Source organism: Dipteris shenzhenensis, chromosome 19 (assembly GCF_047967505.1).
Source record: "Dipteris shenzhenensis isolate YYH24624 ecotype China chromosome 19, Dip_SZ_1.0, whole genome shotgun sequence".
Classification (NCBI taxonomy): domain Eukaryota; kingdom Viridiplantae; phylum Streptophyta; class Polypodiopsida; order Gleicheniales; family Dipteridaceae; genus Dipteris; species Dipteris shenzhenensis.
The window spans coordinates 3,417,292-3,439,767 of NC_141614.1; the positions used below are offsets into that span (position 1 = coordinate 3,417,292).

General features: G+C 40.6%; 1 protein-coding gene and 1 pseudogene across 3 annotated transcripts; both read right to left on the reverse strand.

Moving 5' to 3' along the window:
• Nucleotides 1-789: 789 nt before the first annotated feature.
• On the reverse strand, nucleotides 790-1,321 carry LOC147889943 (uncharacterized; annotated as a pseudogene).
• A 2,338-nt stretch (nucleotides 1,322-3,659) lies between these two features.
• On the reverse strand, nucleotides 3,660-11,447 carry LOC147889944 (two-component response regulator-like PRR1). Of its 3 annotated transcripts, XR_015542680.1 has the most exons (7): nucleotides 11,035-11,447; nucleotides 10,722-10,901; nucleotides 10,507-10,640; nucleotides 10,191-10,373; nucleotides 9,949-10,036; nucleotides 8,535-9,875; nucleotides 3,660-4,231 (listed from the first exon to the last, which is right to left on the reverse strand). XR_015542680.1 is itself a non-coding variant. In XM_087390110.1 (6 exons), exons 1-6 carry the CDS (start codon nucleotides 11,192-11,194, stop codon nucleotides 8,899-8,901), a joined length of 1,722 nt encoding a protein of 573 aa, XP_087246236.1. In that variant the 5' UTR covers nucleotides 11,195-11,447; the 3' UTR covers nucleotides 8,202-8,898. The 3 variants fall into 3 exon arrangements, 2 of the variants coding, with proteins under 2 accessions (XP_087246236.1, XP_087246238.1); XM_087390110.1 differs by lacking the exon at nucleotides 3,660-4,231 and having other exon boundaries at nucleotides 8,202-9,875; XM_087390112.1 differs by lacking the exon at nucleotides 3,660-4,231 and having other exon boundaries at nucleotides 8,202-9,875; nucleotides 10,740-10,901; nucleotides 11,035-11,445.
• Nucleotides 11,448-22,476: the final 11,029 nt, after the last annotated feature.

A 22,476-nucleotide genomic window follows, 5' to 3' on the forward strand; every position in this document is an offset into this window, starting at 1 on the left:
ACCTATATTCACTAAAGGGAGTTGTCTATATTCACTATTTTCATAACCTTTCTAGTAAATGTTGCCTATATTCACTACTGTCTCTTAGCAAATAAGACTTATCTCTTAGCATAACCCCCCTTGCCCCCCCCCCCTTCTCTCTCTCTCTCTCTCTCTCTCTCTCTCTCTCCCAATTTGTATGTTTATTTGAATAAGACCTCTCTCTCTCTCTCTCTCTCTCTCAATGATCCCCTAGAGTATGTGTATGTACTACTTTACATTTCATGTCTCACGAATGTAGATGGAAAAATCATGCGCATGCCCATTTTGAAGCAACTAGCAAGCATTGGATAGAAGTTCATGCTACTTGCTTTTAAATAATATTGTAGTACTTGGAGGTGCATACAAAAAAAATTTAATTCACAGTTCCAAACAACATTGCAATTTTGTTTCTTATTCCATGGGTTGCACATGGATGGGAATTTCGGATACAAAATCCTAGACTGTAGTTTGCTAATTCTCGTAGATAGGGCAATAGGCTTGATAGGAGAACTGTATCCATGGGGTCCTCCATAAAAGTGGGGGGATTATGTATGTGTTTGTGGGATTTTGATCCATCTTCTCCACACTGTCATCCACAAACAACGTTGCCAAAGAGATCTCATCCTCCACGAATTCATCCAAGGAGGTGGCCCTATACTCCACATCCGCGTGCATGTACACCAATACATGCATTACATGGCCTGCGTATAACATAGACACAAACAAATCGAAACATCTGCAAGTAACATAGGTGCCATGAAAAGCCCTCTAGTGAAACCCTTTCATGATGAGAGCACATACCTGTCTGTTGTGCTCCACACATATTGGTGCCTTCAAGTGTTTGATTTGTGAACAATTTAATCTCCAGTGTCAGTGTTCCATGGCTTGACGCAAATGCTTATCTTATGTGGAGTGTGTGAGAAGGCTAACCCATGATGTCATTGTCCCTATGACTGTAAGAACACCATTGTCTGCAAGCACTCGATCTACAAGATGGAATGCGTCAGAAGCATCGTACGTGCTGAAAATATTCCAATATGGAATGACATCCCCCCACCCAAAGACTGACAAGGCATTGGGAAGGCATACCACCATGATATTACATGTATTATCTGTGCTCTGACCATCTACCTGAGAGCAATTCCCGTGGTTTCAGCTCCTCCAGGGACTCTAATAACTGGTTGAATTCAATGCAATCTCGCTCGGTCTTTATCACCTGTCCTACCTCGAATGGATTGCATACGAGGACCCACCATTGTGGCCAAATGTGGTCAATGGATGTCTCCACGTGCATAGGCATTAGGCCTACAAAGTCAAGCTACCTCTCTCGATCCTCCTTGCTTGTAGTTGTAGGAAACACAGTGTTAGCAGTGCTTCAGCTACATATTATTGATTTGCATGAATTTTTTCGCATGTAAACCATACTTATGCATGTATTTTGTTGCCTTCAAACCATACTTACAAGTGGATGGTTTGTTCTCTCTTTGTAGCTCTTCCTCATTATCTTTTCATCCACCTGATGCTTCTATGTGATTTGAGGGGGGATTGACATCAGTCCCAGTGCACTACCAGAGGTCTCCAATTCATGTAGTGCTTGAATTGTTGACTCCAGCATCTCTACCACATGAAGCCCAACCTTGGTCGTTTGCAAGGACATCACTCAACAAAAACACAGGAATAAAGGCTCCGTTGCTCCTCAACTTGCTCTCTACGTTCAACTTCTCCCCATGCAGGAGAAGTGCGACCGCACTTGCAGGAGGCAGTATATGTAGGCCTTTTGACCAATGGGACCATTTCTATAGAACCCAATATATTACCGTCGATATTCGATCTCTAGCTTTGTTTAAAAAAAACAACGTCCAAATGTAGAGAGAGTAGTCTTCTCTCATATCTTTGGGTATGGGATTGTCTAAGTGTATTAGATTGCTCTCACCTCCCAACCATGATTTCTGCCCCATCATTATGCGAGCCGCTTCCTTGCCCACTTTTGTAGATACACGCGCCCACACCATGCTCACTTCACTTTCCTATAGCGTAGATGTCCACTTTGTCAGTACATGAATTTCCCTTGGAGATGCAACATGTTGGGGGAGAATGTGTACGTACTGTCATTGTAGGGTTTTGTGGTTTCGTGGGCCCCGGCAATGTATTGTAAGTCATGAATAGTTGTTTCTCCTCACGTGGGTGCTCTCCTTTAGGGTAGTCCAAGAATAACGAGCATTTTTTGTAGACTTCCTTCGGCCACTTTTGCTCCAACTGGAAGTCTTCATACATTGAATTGTCCGGATCATGTATCATGGACCACTCCTCACACACACCTGGCAACTCACTCAAAGCCCCCTTTGCCACTTGTGCGGACATGAAATTCTTGCATTCAAAAGGACAAGTGCGCTAGGTTAGACTCTCCACTGTGAAACACAAACAATTCATCTCTCTAAAAGTGTGTGCCATGAAAGCATACTGACACATGTCTCTAGCATGCGAGTTTGGCATTCCTTTGGCCTTGCATTTTTTGTGTTGGTGCATGAAGAGGCACTCCCTATGTTTGTGCTCATGTGTATGTAGAACTTCTTCTTATTGAGTTCGATTGAGTAGAATGAGCGCCAACAATGCAATAATTCAAGTCCTACTTCATGTAGATGGGACCATAGTGTCTCCTGCTTCAGCCAGCCGCACATCCAAAGGATGGCATGGAGCAAAAGTACGACGGCCAACTTTTTGGCCTGACTGCTCACACTGCCTATCTCTCCGTGAACGTCCCTTGCCCTCTCTCTCTCTCTTTCTCTTTCTTACTCCCTCTCTCTCTCTCTTCTTCCCTCTCTTTTGCCCTTCTATTCTATTTCTCTTTATCACTGTCTCTCTATTTTTCTTACCAAAAGGTGCATTAATTACACCCCACTATGTCCCACTTTTCAGCTTGACTGCTCTTTGCCTATCCTCATGAATGTTGCACTCTCTCTCTCTCTCTCTCTCTCTCTCTCTCTCTCTCTCTCTCTCCCTCCCTCGCTCTCTCCCTCTAGAAATGGACAACGGTATGGACACATGGTCGAGCAACATGAATGAAGAGGAATCTATTTGAACTCCATCTCGTCGGAGCCAATGATATGATATGCACACAAAATGGTACAACAAAGTGCAAGGATCATTCTTTGCTTTGTGAAAGCAAAGAGCGAGAGAGAGAGAGAGAGAGAGAGAGAGAGAGAGAGAGAGAGAGAAAGAGTGGAATAGCTGGAACAAAAATTGGTTGGTTGCCAAAAAAAACTTGTTCCTTGGACACACTCGTATACCAACGCCCTTGCACTCTTTCATCTTCCCTTGCTCTACGTCGATTCCTTTATCACTGTCTACCGCAACATGACATTCGACTGTTGAAATAACAAAGCATAATAGTTTGGCCATCACATACCCTACATCCAATCTACAAATTACACAATACACCGAAAAGAACTCTACCATGAAGCGATGAAGTTGCATCATCAGCAAACAACCAACTCATACTTCTTGTTGCCAACCTTCAAGAGCTCTAGATCTAACGAAATTTAAGTGTTAGTAAGTAAAACAAAAAAGAGAAGAAATGAGAATCAATAAATGAATTAAAATCCTAAGGGATTATGAACCCTTATGGAAGATCAAACTTTTTGTATCGATCAAATCGCAGCATGCATGGGCCTCTAGTGCTTGGAATTTTGCCATCCTTCGATGTCTTGATGCAATACGAAGAGGAAAGACCAAAGCAACACCATCAAAGATTGTGATTCCTAGATACCACACTCCAAAGCACAACAACCTTAAGTAGATGCCTACGCACCTCCAAACCATCACGATTACCAGGGCATCGACAAACATGAAATTAGGAACAATTTGTGTTGCACCGCCACCAAACCATAGCCATCATCAGAATAGAAGCAACCTCAGCACCAAAACAAACACCATTCGCACACCTACAAACCATCATGATTACCATGGCATCGACCCTCATGAAATTAGGAATAATCTGTGGATCACCGCCACCAAACCATAGCCACCATCGAGCCATTGGTAGAATAGAAGTAGCTCTGGCACCAAAGAGAATGCCACTCGAAACTGTGAATCCCTAGAGGTCTTGCATGTAACTTTGACATCCACTTCAACACGTTACATTGGTGTTTACATGTACATGATGGCACGAGCACCATTGATCTTCCAACTAGCCATTGGCCCACAGTTGGAACTAAGATGCACAAAATCCCAACCACATAAGACAATGGAATTTCAAGGAAAAAATTTCCTAATCTCCCTTCTTAGATGTGCAAATCTCCAATTAGAGCTGCCCACCATCCCAGGCGCAGACCAAAAGACTAGGGCAAGCCTATCTACATATAGTTTTTGCAATTGTAGCATAAGGGCAGCCCATTGGTATCAAGCAAATCTTGCAATGAGCGTGCTTCAAAGTGTCTTATTTGCTAGGTAACCCTTGGGTAGTGATCCTACTTTTGTTCGATGAGGGGACATGATATAACTTCAAAGATGACCACATGAACATTGGTATTGTTGTCCTTTGACTCGCATTCATCATGACAGGATTCTCCATCGTTTGTTGATCATTAAGAACGAGCATCAAGACAGAGGGATAGTTAGGTTCTTAAAACATAAATTTACTTAATTAAAAACAAACTTGTTTAGACTTCCCAAATGTGATAGTTCAAGTAAAAGCATGCACAAGAACACGCACACGCACATGCACACGCACACGCACATGCACATGCACATGCACATGCACACGCACACATGCACATGCATGCACACATGCATGCTCATACACACACCCCCCGTGCACACGCACACTTACACGTATTCGTTGAGAGGCGATGTGATTCCCTCTTTGCATATTTACAAGCCAAGGGAACGAGCCCTTCCCTAAGGGTCTTGATTGAGAATGTCATGGTTACTAGTGTCATGGAGTCTAGACTGTCTTGGTTAATAGGATCATCATATTACAAAATGAACCTTATGGTGCTAAAGAATGTTGTTCTAAACTACGTCCTCTTCTCCCTTGGCTTGGTCTTTAAGATTGAAAGGATCAACACAATTGAGATACCTACACCCACAAAAGTGCACAACCATGTCATTCATTATAGTTAAGAATAATAATAGATTCAAACAAAAACAATAAGCTCAATGATAAGGGTTTGTTGTCCCAAGCTCAAAAGGGCATTTGGTTCACCCATAAGGCTTTTCTCTTCTTCTTTTTTGCCACTCTTGATGTCCAAAGCCTTTATGCTCTTCCATTTGTCTTATCACATCTCATAACAAGACTTTGTCTTTCATTTAGCGTCTTTTATTCTGACACTCAAGCCTTTTGTACTATTTGTAAGCCCATAGTGGCTATCTTGATGCTTTATATAGAGCTCTTGAGCTCTTGTGTTTGGAATATAATATTTTCCCAATATCCAATTTTCCTTACAATTGCAACACTCCTGAAATTGAATTATGGTTACCTTTCAACTCGTTTTACCACTTAATACTACTTGCTCTACTACTTGCTCCCACTTTTCAATACTATTTCTTGCATAGTAGGGCTATGCATGCAGTTCATTCTTTTCTACCTCGCGGAAGTCTCTATATCTCATGTGCATTCAAGGCCTATTTTTTAAATCCCTTATTTATTAACATTGTATGATTAAAAGGCGTCCTTGTTCTATTTTGATTTGTAACTTTTTTTAGAATGTTTTTTATAATACCCGTCTATATATACATTACATGATTTAAAAATATCATTTGATTGAACGCATGTGATAGTCACATTTTTTCTGCATGCCCTCCCCCCCTTCCCACATGATACTTGTAATAGTCTTTAGCATGCCATTATGAAAAGCTTATTTTAGCTTGTGCATGCAAGGGACCTAGACTTTTCACTATTAATATTTTATTTTTTGAAAGTTCTGAAAATAAATAGTAATGAACATAAATTGGATTACTTTGAATATTGTTTTAAAATTGTACCATATTTTTTCACATTGATACAATTTGAATTATCTCTATTTGGAACCTAAAAGCTTCTTTATAAAACTTTCATGGTGAGGGCTTGCTCTCATGTGGTCCCTTCTCGACTGCAGGTTGCTAATCATTGCCTTTCTGAGCAAGATACACCTAATGGGATCTTTGACCATGATAGCTTGATGTGGTTCCTTTTGTTGGTCCCATGTGCACATGGCATGACAAAACAAGAACGTCCCATTTCCTAACTGTTGGAACAACTTCTACACCATGTTTAAAACAGGCACTCATCACAAATGCAATCTTGATAGTATGCATAATCCCTTTGAACAAAGTTGGACATCATAAAATGTATAATGTTTCTGCTCCTTGGTATATTTTTCTTATGTTCCAAATAGTATGTGCAATTAATGTTTTGTTAAAAGTGAATTGTGAAACTCTTTGGTAACTATTGGTGTGGCTTTCACATGACATTATGCAATAAGAAATCCACTTGCATGGTTGCACATGCCATTTCTCTATGTGCCAACTCTACATGTTTCAAGCCATTGCCTCAATCATGTTGTTGCAAATGCAGCACGTGGACAAAATCAATCATATAACCCATGGCTTAGGTTATGAGGGGGTGTCAAAGATAGATGTGTCATTTGCTCTAAGGCTTTCATGTATCACATGAAGAAATGTGTGCTCACAATGCCGACTAGATGTTTCACTCCACAACAACTATGGGATCAACATATTAGAAACTTCCAAGAATAAGTTCAATGGAGTTTCATAGCACATGTGTAATGAAATGGCTTCTTGATTATTTATAATAATATAAACATCACTAAGATCTTGACTCAAGAATCTTTCAACACCAGTCTAATGATGCTAATAGTGTGCAAATTTGGGCCATAAGGAACGTGGAGTCTATGCTTATATACCATGAGCAAGATCTTACCAACGATGTTGTGTTCATCTTGGACATCCAATACATTTATAGTTGGAAATGCTGAACACACATAGGCGTGGTGGCTTAATTGCAATGGATGCAACTTTTGGATCTAATGTTACCTTCTATTATTTGTGTTTACAAGCACTGTCTTATGATTGTTTTCTCTTCCACATAGTTCCATCTTTAGCCTTTGCATGGATAATCACATCATCTAGTGCAAGGATTGACAATCCAAGCTAATTGATGGCATTTCAGGACTACATTCTCAATCATAACAAGTTGTGAGGCAAACACTTTCATAATAGATAATGCCATCATTGAGATAGATGCTTTGAGGTGTTTAAATTTTAATGACTTGTAGCATTACGCGATGTTTTGGAATAATGTCTATTCTTCCATGCCATTCCCTCCACTACAATACAAACTACATTTCAAACACGTTTTGAGTGTGGACATATATCTTTGCTTATAGTCTGTGCATTGTTTATGGCTCAAGAACCTAATCAAGAAGACACATGATTGAGAGAATCATTAAAGGTCTTACTCTCAACTTGTATGATCCAATTCAAGTCACAAGCAAAGTTCATGACATATTCCTAAAAGAATTGGGTGCCCCACTTACGTGACATTTACGATTGGAAGATGGTTGTTAATGTATGCTTTTATTACATTTTCATTTCTTGCGACTTAAGAAAACGAGGATGGCAACTTAAGAAAAACCTGTAATACAATCAAAGTCCATTGGACTCCTTGTCTGTCTACAATATTGGGCTCATTGCTAGTTGGAATAATACGTCCATTCTTTCCAAATTGTTGTTACTCCATTCTTGCAAATGTTTTCTGAATTTCATTCTTGTTGTCACTAGCCTGCTTTTGGGAGTACAAACAGGTGAAAATCACTCCCATAGCAGATCCCTTTGCCAACATGCAGAATGACATATTCCAACACCCTTATCTTTCCAGAAATGTTCCTTAGCAACGACATAATTCCAAACAAAAGTACAGCCTCATGGATTAAATTCTTTTGGCAAGCTTGTCAACTCTCTCTTCTTTTTCACTAGCAAACGTTGTGCTTGACATGCTAACTCAGACTCGTCAACTTTATTTTTATTCAACTTGCCAGATATGTGGAGACCAATACGATGACTGACGTTAATACGTGCCAAAGCAATAGCTATACAACATAATATTTTAACAAGCCTTTGAACTGAAAGGAATTCTCAGTTGGCATAGCATGTAACTGGACACAAATTCAGGATCAAATGCATTTACTGGCTGTGGAATCATTTCAAGGATAAGAACTCTCATTAAGTAGCGCATCTGTAGTATGCCCTTTTTTTATTATTAATTCTAATGCAAATTTGGCTAATCACAGAGATCTCACCAATGAACAAATTTCTAGCCCACTAATATTCTCTGGTGACTTTTATAAAGATTTTTCCAGAAACGCAAAGTTCCTTAGCTGCCACAACTGTAGTTCGAAACCCACCAAATTGTGTGTTTGATTGGCTGATGTCCCTTAGAGCGAGAACCTAAGGCATGTATGTCCAAATACTCACTTAAAGGTAACAACAGAAATGGATCAAGTCCACATGTTCACCTGTGGTTTTAAGCACTGTGTCCCCCATCCAAGTGTATGCATAAGCTAGGTTAGCACCATCCCTCCCTCTTCTTCTTTTTATGACTTATCGGAGTTGAGAGAGCTTCGAGCTACAGGGATGCTGTGCAAGCAGAACATAACACAAAATTATAAATCGGTTAAGAATCTTCACAGGAATCAGGAATGACAAGACTATTCCAAGCAACCTTCCGAATGCAAGCTGGCGATAAATGGTACTCAGAGCTGTGCAGCAGACATGAAACGAACAATTCGCAAGTCATAAACACTTGGGCAAACACAACCAGGACGCTTATACTAAGCTCTAGGGGACACCAACTCATCCTCCTGTACAATGTAATACATCTCAAGCATCTTCAGCAATGCTTTCTGGGGAAGAAGCTGCCCCCAAGTCACCAAAACCATGTCCATCATCATCTTCATCATCATACTCATCCAAAACTCCATTTTCATTCATATCCGTATCGTTTGCCTTAACAAACTGTCCTCTAATTTGAGGCCGTCGTTCAGCAAGTTTTTTCCAACTCACATAGCGGATTTTCTTCTCAAAGCATCGATCTTTGCGTTTACGCCTGAGTTTGTTCAATGCAGCTTCCCTTCTTTCTGCAAGGCCAAGCTTACGCTCAATCACTGGAGTAGCCACCATGGTAGGCCACCCATGAAAAGATCCAAGATGAGGCGCAGCCACATGTACACCAAATGGGTAATATGCAAAAGGCACACCAGTACTCGGTGGTAAACCATACATTGAGGGAAGTCCTGGAGCAATGCCACCCTCATCATCCCTTAGTAAACCATGAGACAACTGAAGAGATGGAGTCAACAAGGAAGGACGAGGATGCAGAGTGGAATTCATCATTTGCCCAACTAGAAAATGGGATGCCGGTACTGACGGCATGGAGGGGACATTCATAGCACCCTCATTGCCCGCCCACTGACGGTTCCCAGATGTACCAGCATTATCTACACGATCTACATCCCCAGGTCCGTTCTCGCTCGTGCACGAGAATTGTTCACCATCCCAAGGATACGATGGCCCTCCACAAGAAAGTTCTGCTGAAGGAATACCAAGAATCTTATGCTGGGTAGAAAAAGCCACATGCTCGAGTTTATCTCCCACTTGCATACCCCTGCCGTCACTTTCATGTCTAACAGACTGCAGATTAGGCCCTGGTTCCTTCATTGTGTGGTTGCTGGCTTTAGCAAATGCTTGTGCCTTAACTAGTTGTTCAATTGACTGATTGCTAACTTTAGCATAAGTAAGAAAAGCAGAAGACTGACCCAATCTGAGTTCACTCTTCTTTGGAGGCGAAGGAAATGGGCCTGCACAGAACCCTCATCAGAACAGGACGTGTTGAACAGCAATAACGATAGTTCTTCTTCTGTGGACACTCACCTGCTTCCAAAGAAGGCTCAGGAGCAACTTCTTCGGTGAGAGCCAGCAATGGCTTTAAAGAGAGCTCCAACTCAGGGGGCATCTCTGACTGCTAAGCACATGAAAGCTATATTAAAACATCATCCAGACACAAAACACTGGATCCTTTGAAAAGGCAAATAGAAGTTCAACCAAGATAGACAGGATTCCAATTATACCTACGAGGATCCGTTTCACTAGACCTAGGACACTGGATACTGTACCTCCATCTCACGCGGGGCGAAGTTGTTGGCCCCATGTCTGGAGGTCACCCGTTTACAGTCATCTGTATCATCAGAGAAAATGTTCGTGCTGTTTGTATTGTTGGACTCACTCGTCTCTGAGACCAATAGATCGAAAGGGACCTTGAACTTTCCGTTGATACAGTGTCTCTCAGTAAGCCCTAGCTGCAGCGCATATATACCCTCGGGAAAAAGTTAGTGTTTGTCCTGCTTCTTATGCAAACGACCTACGATTCCAAAAAGAACCCATCATCTCCGCTATGAGAGCAAACCACTAGAAGAGGGATGACTTAAGCACCATTCTCCTTCTCCTCCATGTATGAGTCCATAGATTGAGTAACTCATTAGTCCGAAGCGGCTTGAGGAGATAATCTACTGCTCCTAACCGCAAGCATTTCACTACTACAGCCATCTCGTCTCGTACTGACATCACTGCGATCCATTGAAGCGAATTAGATTTTGATCACTGTATACAAACAGAATACAAATCAAGATCTAAGGTGGTCAGGATACAAGAAGTCCGCTGCTCACTAACTACAGGTATGCGCCGGAGCTGCTCTTGTCGGACGATGAGCTTCAACATCTTGAAACTCTTTTCCTTTGGAAGCTCCACCTCAGTCAAAATAAGGTCAACCTCATAGCTGCATGAATCGAGTACCTCCATCACCTGTCCTGCACTCTTGACAGCAGTAACTACAGCACAAACAAAAATCCCAGATAGGTGCGTAAAGGGACGGAAAGGAAAGCACGAATCCAAGCCGTGACGCCGGAAAGAAAATAAGAGAACTCATCAAGACGAATTCCGCTTCAGGGACAACTGGCTTACCCTGATACGAGCATTCTTGCAGCAGTACCTCCAGGTGACGAGCTGAATCAGCATCCTTGTCGCAAAGAAGCACGTGCACTTTACTACGATCTAAGGCCTCTCCAACACCATCCAAGGCCGCTCCGCCAGCATCAGTCGCGCCATCGCCGCCATGCCCCATTTCCCAGCGGCCGCTGCTGTTATCACGCAGTTAGCTGGGCACAACTTATATTATGTTGAACCGATCGACAAGCAAACCGATTGTCAATATCCATTAATCCCGAGGAGCTGAGACAGCAGAGACGGTGGAGAAGTTAGAAGAGAAGGGAAGAAGGGAGATAGGGAGCGGCGCAGAGAGACAGCTTTCTGTGGCTGTGGCCAGTCTGTGCACGACACGATAGAGCGCAGAAATCAACTCCAATCTATCCCCTCCTCACGTCCGCCCTTGTCGCTCTTCAACCGCCACGTCGAACAATGCTATTGCTTATATCTATGCTGCTGCCAGGTATTAGCCACTTTCTCGAAAAGGTCACTATTAAAATATCTGCCAGCCCTGGTTGGTGGGCTTGGTTTGTCGTTTCGTTTTCATGCAACTTGTTCTTGCATGGCTTCACGTTTCACATGCTCTTGCCCTCCCGGATTGCATGGAGCTTTTGTGCTCTTCTCCTGGCGGATTAGATGGAGCTTTCAGAGCATGCAGGATGTAGGCGGTTCTGGTGGTTTCGCTTCATCCGGGCGGTTCTGTTTCTTTGGCTTCGTGCGTCCGAAATGTTTGTATTTTCGAAAAAGCCACAACACAACATACGCCTCGCCTTGGTAAAATAAGGCTTCTGCATTTCGTTTGTTTCTGTCTTTGCTTGGTGTGAGCTGAGAGTTCGCTGTGATTGCTGCTCCTGGCTCAATTCGTAATTGTTTGTAGAGGAGCGATGTCTTCCCGTTAGTGGATCTCGAGCGATGGAGATGTGGCTGGACAAACGACCTATGAAGGAAGAACCTGAACCGTTTGGCGTTCCTCCACCTATGCAACGCGCATATGCATATTTGGCATCCAATTTCTGTCATGCGTGCGTGCTCTATACTATTCTGCTGTGTGTTGTGAGATTTGATGTAAGAAGTGTCCCTGCGGTGTGCGTCATTTTTATCTTACAAGTCTCCATGTTGTCAAGCCCTCCTATTCGCATTATCGGCCCTAAGGCGTTTGCGCAAGCTGCTCATATTGGATCTGCCAATCTGGGTGGATGTTCATGGCATGTCAGAGAGAGCACTCTGGTAAAGCACCTGCCAGTTGAGAATAAGGGGAAGAAATCTTTGAAGAGGGCATTTCACGAAGCAGCAAAATATGCTTACGAGGAAGGTACGCTGTATTACGCTGGGATTCGATCTCCTGTATTTACATCATTGTTAAAGATTGTTGTGAAATAGATTTTCATGGGCAAGTCGTGTGCATGATGCTTCTTCAAGAACCCCCGCTTGTCTGGATATTGCACCACATACGAAGGGTGTAGTTACACCTTGTCAATTTGAATAGCGAGAACACTAGGTCTTCTGTTTAGAGAACGCAGTTTTGACTCCTCTATTGTATCTATTTTCCGAGCGGAGTGTCTTTCACAACATTTGTTGGGGGCCCGTTGTTCTGTTTGTATTCATTGGTACCAAGCCAAAGAAGAATAGACAACATTATTTTGGATTGTAACATGCATTGTTGTAATGTGGCCTTTGATACACAAGTGAGAATACATGACACTTTAACAAGCGAGGAACTTTTGCCACTCACGTGTTGCAACTTTTGCCACTCACGTGTTGCAATTTCAAAGTATTGGTAAATCATGTGCTTGCTTTTCACTATCTACTATGTCGTCTTTACAACCACAAAAAATAATTTAAGATACAAACATTTGTATGTTTTTTATTTGGTGTGTGTGTGTAGAACATTATGGTGGTTATGTGCTTTTTATTTGATGTATTGTTCAAGTGTTCTTACTTCTGCAATCACTCAAACTTTTAGCTACTAGAAAATGTTCATGCATCAAAATAGAATCAGAAGATGAAGCAATCTCAAATCCATCTTTGTGAGAGAAGTACAATGATGCACCCCCTCTCCATAATGGTCATTGCAGGGCCTATTGTCCCCTTAGCTGGAAACTATATAGTTAGAGGGAACCCACTACCCACACTTTGCATTGTCTGAATTCATTCGTCTCAATTTGCATTTGAGGGCAAGATATTAGCAAAGTATGGTACATTTCATGCTCGCAATCCGAACTACCCCATATGCATTCGTGTGGACTTAACCGATTGGCGCAATTGTCACACAATAACTTTAGTTGTCCCACATACATTTGTGGACCAGTCAGTATAGAGACTACCTAGAGGTGGAGTCATTCTACCGTATTGAGGGAGCGACTAACATTTCAAAAGCAATCGGTGAGGGTGGGACAGCAAGCTATTCATTGCATGTCAATGCTGTGATTGCAGTGATACGGGGTGAGCCATTTGAGGGTACTATTTCATTCCTGCCTAAGACCACAATTGCAGCGTACTTCCCTTGGGCTTCGTCAACCATCAAGTTAGGTTTAGGCAACAAATCTATTATCTACTGCTGCTAGTACAATTGCTTTTGTAGTAATCATAGTTGATTCAAAAGGTGGATTGAACGACCAAGTCATCATTGCTGATGAACCACACAATGAGGACCGTGCCATAATAAGTTCACTTTATGATTGTGTTTCTCTTACATAAACTTCATTAGTATAACGTGCTAATACCCACATGATGGACAATTAACATTTGTGAATGATCGAAAGAACGTGCAAGCACAACTTATCCAAGAGTTTAATGACAATCTAAGGGATGGTAAGGCACAACTTATCCAAGAGTTTAATGACAATCTAAGGGATGGTAATGCACACTCTAAGGAATGTCTCACACATATGTGCACAAGATTCGTTGTGCGTGTTTGACTTCACAATTCTAGCAGATGTTCTAGAGGGCACACAAAGGGAGGAATTAAAGCAAGTCTTCCTCAATCAAGTTTCGGACTTAGGATATTACAGAAGAAAGGTAATCAACTACACATGAAGCATAGTGTCTAGCTATTATTCAATTGAGTACTCAATTGACTTCTAAATTTAGTGATGCTAGTGTGTTGTATAGAGGAAGTGCTTTAGTTCACTTACTATGACAAAGGCTTAGGTAGTCTCATTTTGGCTTTCCTTCCAGTGTGGGGGCAACTTTGATTGTGTCAATTTTGTTTTGAATCGAGTTTCAGTTGTGTTTTGATTTCATATGAAGTTTTCATTCATCCTTCTTGTACATCTTTGGTATCGTTTGTACAAACACATTTGAACCTAAATGTTATCTTTTTTTAACAAAAAAATGATCTATTGAACTTATGATTTGATGCATTGATGAAACAAACAACAACATTGTGTACAAGTAAAATGCAAATTAATTGTTGTGTTACCTTTGCAAATTAATTGTTGCATATAAGTAAAATGCAAATTAATTGTTAAGCAAAAAATATACAACTGAAGGTATCACTAAGAATCGAATGCGAAGATAGAGTATCCAATCGGAACTATGAATTGCAACTACAGATGACAATGCGAACATATTTGAAACCGCAAACTCATGCACCCAAGATTCATTTAAAACAAAGAAGGTAGAAGATGTTACGAGAAAAAGAAAAAGAAAAGCACATTGTGCCGAAGAAGCATACAAAGAATTAAATTTACAAGATTCTCCTAAACATCCTTGCGTTTGTTGTGGGACACTTACATCATTTCAAATGAAGCTAAAATCATTAACAAAAACGACAAGGGCATTCCTTTAGCAACATTTAATCATACCATCAACTTTCATTCACATGAAAAGAGATTGTTGTGCTCCCCATGCTCAAAATAGATTAACAAACAAAAGATCCCATTACTATCAACAAAAAATATGATGCTCACAAAGAAGGCAATGTATACGTCCCTATTAAACAAAGTTGAGGGACGTTGATCTCCATTAGAATACCATTCTCTCAAATAAGGGAGTTATCTTATGATGGCCAATTTTGAATGTGAGGGAGTGTTGTCAATGTATTTTCAAACACTGACAAGGCACAATATGTGCTACCTCGATTTATCGATGACGTTGCAACAATTATTGTGTTAATAACAAGGAAGCTAGAGTACAAGCATAGCTAGGTCATTGTTTGCTTGGGTGTAGCCATTTTTGGTGAGGTTCAGGGACTATCTGTATATAGGTATCTTGCACATGAGCTTCTCCTTAACTGAAGGACACACCTAAATGAGATCATTCTGCATGGGCTAACAGGCCTCCAATGTTGTGCTAGAATGATGCATACCCATTTGAGGGCACGCTCCATAACTTTCTAGAGCTCACCACCACCAGATTGAGTTCCCTATCCATTGTCAAATGTTGTGCTCAATTAAGCTCACTGCCAAGTTGAGTTCCCTCTTCCAGTGCCTTGAAAGAAGTAATTCCTTAATAACCCCGCCAGTGCCTTGAAAGAAGTTACAAGGAAGAAAGCAATTCCTTGATAACCAACCAAGTTGCAGGATGGGGAGCCAAGGGAAATGTTTTATCATTGTCCCGTGAGACACTGGGAGATGAGCCTCTTATAATTGCACACAACCTTTGGCACTGGGGAAGAAACTCAACTTGGTGATCAGCTCTAACACACTGAGAGCATGCGTCAGTGTGCTCGAGCTCACCAACATATTGAGTTTCCTGTCTACTGTCGAATGTTGTGCTCAATTGTGCTCACCTCCAAGATGAGTTCCCTCTTCTAGTGCCTTGAAAGAAGTTGCTATGAAAAAGGTTATTTCAATTACGAGGTGCTCGTATTGTCCCATGCATACGAGGAGTTTCGGGTCAAAATTGTAAGAAAGTCCTACCTATGATAACACTACGAAGTGCTCGTATTGTCCCCTGTATACATGGCACCAGGTCAAAAGTGTAAGAAAGTGCTAATAAGGGAAAAATAAGACACCCAATCCTGCCACAGTGGTGGTGTTGACAAGTGCTTAAAGAAGTGTCACAAAAAGAAAGTGCTAGCATCTTTGTATGTAATCTATTTTGTTAGAAGTTTGATTTGGATTTAATTTATTTTGTTTCAATTACGATGTAATACTATTATCGCAAAAACTATCGGATGTAATTTCTTTTGTTTTAATTTCAATGTAGTACCATTATTGCCAAAACTATTGTTGCTGTTTCTTCGATAGTGAAAGTGGCTCTAAAGAAGGACAAATGGCATATTTTTGCCCTCATTTATTTTACTGCAACCATAGGGATCGTTGCACAAGAAATTGTAGAAAAAACTGTTGTTACTGTAGTGAAAATGGTTCCAATAACCAGTGTGGTGGTTTAGAAATATGATAACTCCAATAACCACTGTGGTCTTTGCAAGGAAACTATACTAAATTGCAAATTTCTACATTTTTCTTAGCTTGGAACTAAAACAGCTCCAAGAACGTGTGCGGTGGTTGAGAAATTGTTGCACAAGGAGTAATACGACTAAAATATCTCCAAAATAACCCTATTTTCCTTGGTTTAGAACTAAAATAGCTCCAACATCCAGTGTGGTGGTTGTAGATATGGAGCTTAAGGGATCCCATTAGAGATTGACATGCCACGGTGGTCTTGATGCGGTGGTCTCTCCATGCCAACATCATTGCTTGAATCAGCATGGTGGTCAGCAAACATGACTAGGCAAAGGCTATGTGATGTAGTCAAGCCAGAGCAATAGTCTCTGTGCTCATGAGTAAATGCATATAGTGCCATGTGTTGAGCTCTGCGCTATTGACCATTAGAATCGTGATTGGGCCAGCTCAAACAGCAGTTAAGGCTAGAGGAGGTAGGCACTGGCAACAAAATACATTTTTGTTGGTTTAGGATTACCTGCAACCCCCACAAAATATAACCTCTTCCTATTGAATAATAATGATCTTGGCTCTCATGACCAAGAAATTCTAGCATGGCAACCATCTAATCGCACGTCATGGCTAGACGATGATGTAGATGACTGCCTACGCTAGGCTGGGCTACCGGCAAAATCTAGTGGGTGGATTGTGTGCTCTTAGCAATGATAGGCACCCAGAGTCGCACAACTGCCATAAGAAACGAAGGGAAAAGAGTGGGAGGGTGGCAAGTCTAGCTATATAAAGGCCTTAAGGGTAGAGAAACACTTCACCACACTCAGGAAAATTTCTCTCCTACCCCCTTCCACACTCTCTCCAAGCCCCGTTCTACCCCTATGGTGAATCTTCTGCTGCAACCTTGATGCTCCTTCATAATGCTGCCTGTCATGGGATCCATTGTTTTCCTTGGGTCTCCATCTTGCAACACTCCACCAACCCTATATAGCCATGGCCAAGGGAGTTGCAGGATGGGGAGTTGCAACACTGGTAGAGAACTCAATTTGGTGATGAGACTCTCATAATTGAGCATAACCTTTGGCATTGAGGAAGGAGAACTCAACTTGGTAAGCTGTAACACACTGAGAGCATGCGTCAGTGTGTTGATGCACACCACTAGATTGAGTTCCCTGTCCCACTATTGAATGTTGTGCTCGATGGAGCTCACCACCAAGTTGAGTTCCCTCTTCTAGTTCCTTAAAAGAAGTAATTCCTTCATAACCCCACCAATGCCTTGAAAAAAACCTCATCACCAACCATGTTGCAAGATGGGGAGCCAAGGGAAATGGGTCGTCCTTGTTCCGTGAGGCACTGGGAGAGAACTCAACTTGGTGTTGAGCCTCTCGTAATTGTGCACACTGAGAGCATGTGTTAGTGTGCTGGAGCTCACCACCATATTGAGTTCCTTGTTCGTTGTCGAATGTTGTGCTCGATTGAGCTCACCTCGATGTTGAGTTCCCTCTTCTAGTTCCTTGATAGAAGTTGCTATGAAAAAGGTTATTTCAATTACGACGTGCTCATATTGTCCCATGCATACGAGGAGTTCTGGGTTAAAATTGTAAGTCTTACCTACGATAGCACTATGAGGTGCTCATATTGTCCCCTGTGTACAAGGCACCAGGCCAAAAGTGTAAGAAAGTGCTAATAAGGGCAAAAAGTGACACCCAATCGTGCCACCGTGGTGGTGTTGACAAGTGCTTAAAGAAGTGTCACAAAAAGAAAGTGCTAGCATCTTTGTATGTAATCTGTTTTGTTAAATGTTTGCTTCGGATGTAATTTATTTTGTTTCAATTACGATGTAATACTATTATCGCAAAAAAAATCGGATGTAATTTCTTTATATAATTTCTTTTGTTTCAATTTCAATGTAGTACCTTTATCGCCAAAACTATTGTTGATGTTACTTCGGTAGTGAAAGTGGCTCTAAAGAAGAACAAATGGCATATTTCTACCCTCATTTACATTTTACTGTTGCCCATAGGGACCTGTGTTATTGTAGTGAAAATGGTTCTAATAACCAGCGCGGTAGTTGCAAGGAAACTATACTAAATTGCAAATGTCTACATTTTACTTAGCTTGGAACTAAAATAGCTCCAAGAACATGTGTGGTGGTTGAGAAATTGCTGCACAAGGAGTAATACAACTAAAATATCTCTAAAATAACATTATTTTCCTTGGCTTAGAACTAAAATAGTTCCAACATCCAACGTGGTGGTTGCGGATATGGACCTTGAGGGGTCCCGTTGGAGATTGACATGCCACAGTGGTCTTCATGCCAACGTGGTGGTCTCTCCATGCCAACATCATTGCTTGAACCAGCACGGTGGTCAACGCAACAAAAGATTGTGTTGTGCAGCAATAGATGGCGAAGCTACGCAATGACAGGTGGCAAGGCAAAAGTTTTATGCTATAGTAGGGCCAACATGGTTGTGCTCAAACTAGCACGGTGGTTAACGCAACCAAAGATTGTTTGCACAGTGATAGATGGCGAAGCTACGCAAGCAAATATGGCAATGCAAAGGCTACATGATGTAGTCACGCCAGAGGCAAAGAGAGTCTCTGTGCTCGTGACTAAATGCATATAGTGCCATGTGTCGAGCTTTGCGCTATCGACCATGATAAGATTGCATCTAATTATTACGCTAATGCACCTTCATGACATTGGGAATATTTTCGATAAGAGCGCGGTTCCATGCAAAATTCAAATATTCACCTAGAAGTGCATTGTGTCGTGGCCCTAAAATGACCTCGAAAATAGTTTCGTGATTGGCTACACCCAAGCAAATGTTGACCCAGCTGCTTAAGTGGTCTTGTGAGATCAATTTTAACTATGCGTGCATTGCATGAACTACTACAGACACTACTTTACAAAGATGCAAATGTACAACTAAATTATATGTGCACAAACCACATTGAGTCCCTACAAAAAATATTAGTGCATGAGTTAGAATATGAAGGCACATCATCTCAAAAAAAAGCAAAATAAAAAATAGACACTCTAGTGCATGGCATTTACAAGGGCCAACAAGTTGTAGATTTTGAGGAAAAAACATATCTGTCGCACCTTTGGAAGGATTCTCCCCACTAAGCATTTTCAAGGACAAAAACTATGAGGAGCTTGCATTTCCTACTCTTTTATGGGCACCCACATAAATACATGATACCACATAGTACTTCATACCAAACAATAGCAAAGTGGGAATTTACAAATCAAGACAGAAGATTTGCAATGTCAATTGAAAATCTTTTTTTCAAGACAATGAAAATAATAGTCTGACAAGTCATTTTGTCAACGCGGGTAAAAATGTGCAAAGGAAAAACAAGGGAGCACAAACTGACCACAAAGGATGCTGTAACTGACACAAACATTGAGAAAAATATTACAACCCAACATTGGCTATAAGGATTTCATATGCTTACGAACATCAATGGACTATAAAAATAGACTTTAAAAAAAGATTTTTGCAATGCTGAGGCAACTAGGGGCTCCTACTTTTTTCGTAACATTATCTTCGGTGGAAAGGCTTTGGATGCCATTGCTGCAATGCGTACATGACTTGCAACAACCTTAGGAAGTGCAAAAGTAAGGGAGCTGATTCGTTCAAACCCAGTCACTACCACACAATACTACGTGCATAGATTTAAGGCATTGAAACATTTACTACAAAAGGACTCATTAATTATTGGCCAAGTGGAAGAGTACTTTTTTGTCACGGAATTTCAAAATCAAGGGAGTCAATGCAATCATGTCTTGATATGGATTTCAGATGCTCCATCACTCAAAAAAGTAGTGAAGAAGACATTACACAATTTATTGATCATTACATATTAACAAACCTATCGTTAATGAACCTAGACGAAAAAGAAATACAGAGTCATATAAATAGGAGAACATGCTAAAGAAAGAAGAAATGTTGCAGGTTCAGTTTCTTGAGACCACCAATGAGGCTAATCACAATATTGGAACCACTATAAAATGATGTAAACGATGTTGTTCACTCAAAAAATGCAAAGCTTATCTACTCAACACTCGAGGAAGACATTATACAAACAATGTATTTTGGCTCTTTCCTCAATCACATTGGGCTAAGAGAGGTGAAAAACAACCAAAGGACATATACACAAATAGCTTCAACCCAAGATTGTCAAAACTATGGGGAGCCAAAGCTAATAGGGCTACAACTGAGGCAGCAACATATTGCACATTGTACATTGCTAAAGCTGATAGGGCTACAATTGAGGCAACATCATATTGCACATCATACATTGCTAAAGCTGATAGGGCTACAACTGAGGCAGTTAAGAATGCATTGAACTAGTCTATGAAGTCGAAGGCTCTAGTGAACGAGAGGATAAGGAAGGTTGGAAACGATTTATTAAAAACACACAACACATAGTGCACAATAACCAGTTTATTTGACATTGTCTCTACCACTAACTAGCAGCACTCGAGAGTTTGTCTACATCAATACAAGCCCCCCGCAAGAACGAACGTTGCTACTCAAAAGACGTTATCAATTGGAGAAGCTATACCCTCACAACAATGACATCTTTTTCGATGATACTATCACAAAATATATAAAGAGGCCAACAATGCCTCAAAGAATATAATGCAAGTAAACACAACACACACAAACAACAAACAAAGACAAGGAGAAGGGCAAAGATAATACGATTCAAGAACTACAACCAAACAAAGGACCTAGAGAACTAATATAGAGAATTGTGCATGTTGTACATGCCATGCCAATCAAAGACAACGAACACTCCCTTAACATCAACAACATATCATGGCATGACATTTACATCGATAACTAGAAAATATAGAGAACAATAAAAAAGTTTTTAACAAGATAATACTACCACTAACAAACCATGAAATAACAACATCTGAAAGTAGTGCATCCTCAAACAACAAAGGAAATGAACTTACACATGATCAATATGAAATAGCATTAGATATGCAGATGTCTTCAAAACATAGAGAAAACATAGTGCATTGCCAATTGAGACGACAAAGACATATGAGAGAATGCCCAATTAGCAATATTATGAACTATTCAAAAATTTAAACAATAAACAGAGGCACATCGTGGACAACATCGAGTGGAAAAAAAGAACAAACAATGGTGGTAAAGTACATCTATTTCTAACTGGCAATGCTGGAACAAGGAAAACATTCACATTAATGTTGATGGTACAAGCATTACTGAGACACTACTCACACAATGACATAGGCAATGACGAAAAACCGAGGGCGCTGCTCCTAGCATATTCCATCAGCCCCATTTACTAGACCATCTATAACGTCAAGATTTCTTGCATATTTCAATAATCATTCCAACTTTTAAGTTAAGTTGTTCATCTAATCCTACTGTACATTTAGGGTTGTTTAGTGTTTGTGTTCTTTTGTTGCATTGTTTGTGTTGTTTGTCTATTTCTATTAGTAAATGTGGTTGCCCTAGTAGCATTTTGAACGTGATGTTGTTGTGAATATCTTTTAACACATTAGTATTAAACAAATGTGGAATTGTTTCTTTCTTTTCTAGTATTTTCATATATTTTTTGTTTAGAATGTCTAAGTCATGTTGTGAATGTTTTCCTATCCTTATGTTATTTAGTATTGTCAGGAATTCGATATTATCTTGTCTCATTGGATCTACAAGTTTGTACTATTTGAAGTATTCTTTCGAGACACGTTGTATGGATGATATGAAGTCAAATTTATCCAAGAAAACCCAAGTGTTTTTTGTGGGGCTCACTTGGCAAAGGTCATCACATAAGATGACATCCACCTCGCCAAATGGTTTTGAGTGATTGTGTTCAATTTCATGCATACGCATATATGTCGCATGAAAAGTGTTTTGGCCTGGAAGTGAGATCTCATCAATTATAAGCAAATCCAATTTATCATACAATATTGATACCTCATACAGTTTCTCTATTGCTAGTATTATGTATGTTGAAGTAATGAGTGCAAATGTAATGTTGGATGTATATTGTACCCACCAACATTAAACACTGCTCTCAAACACAA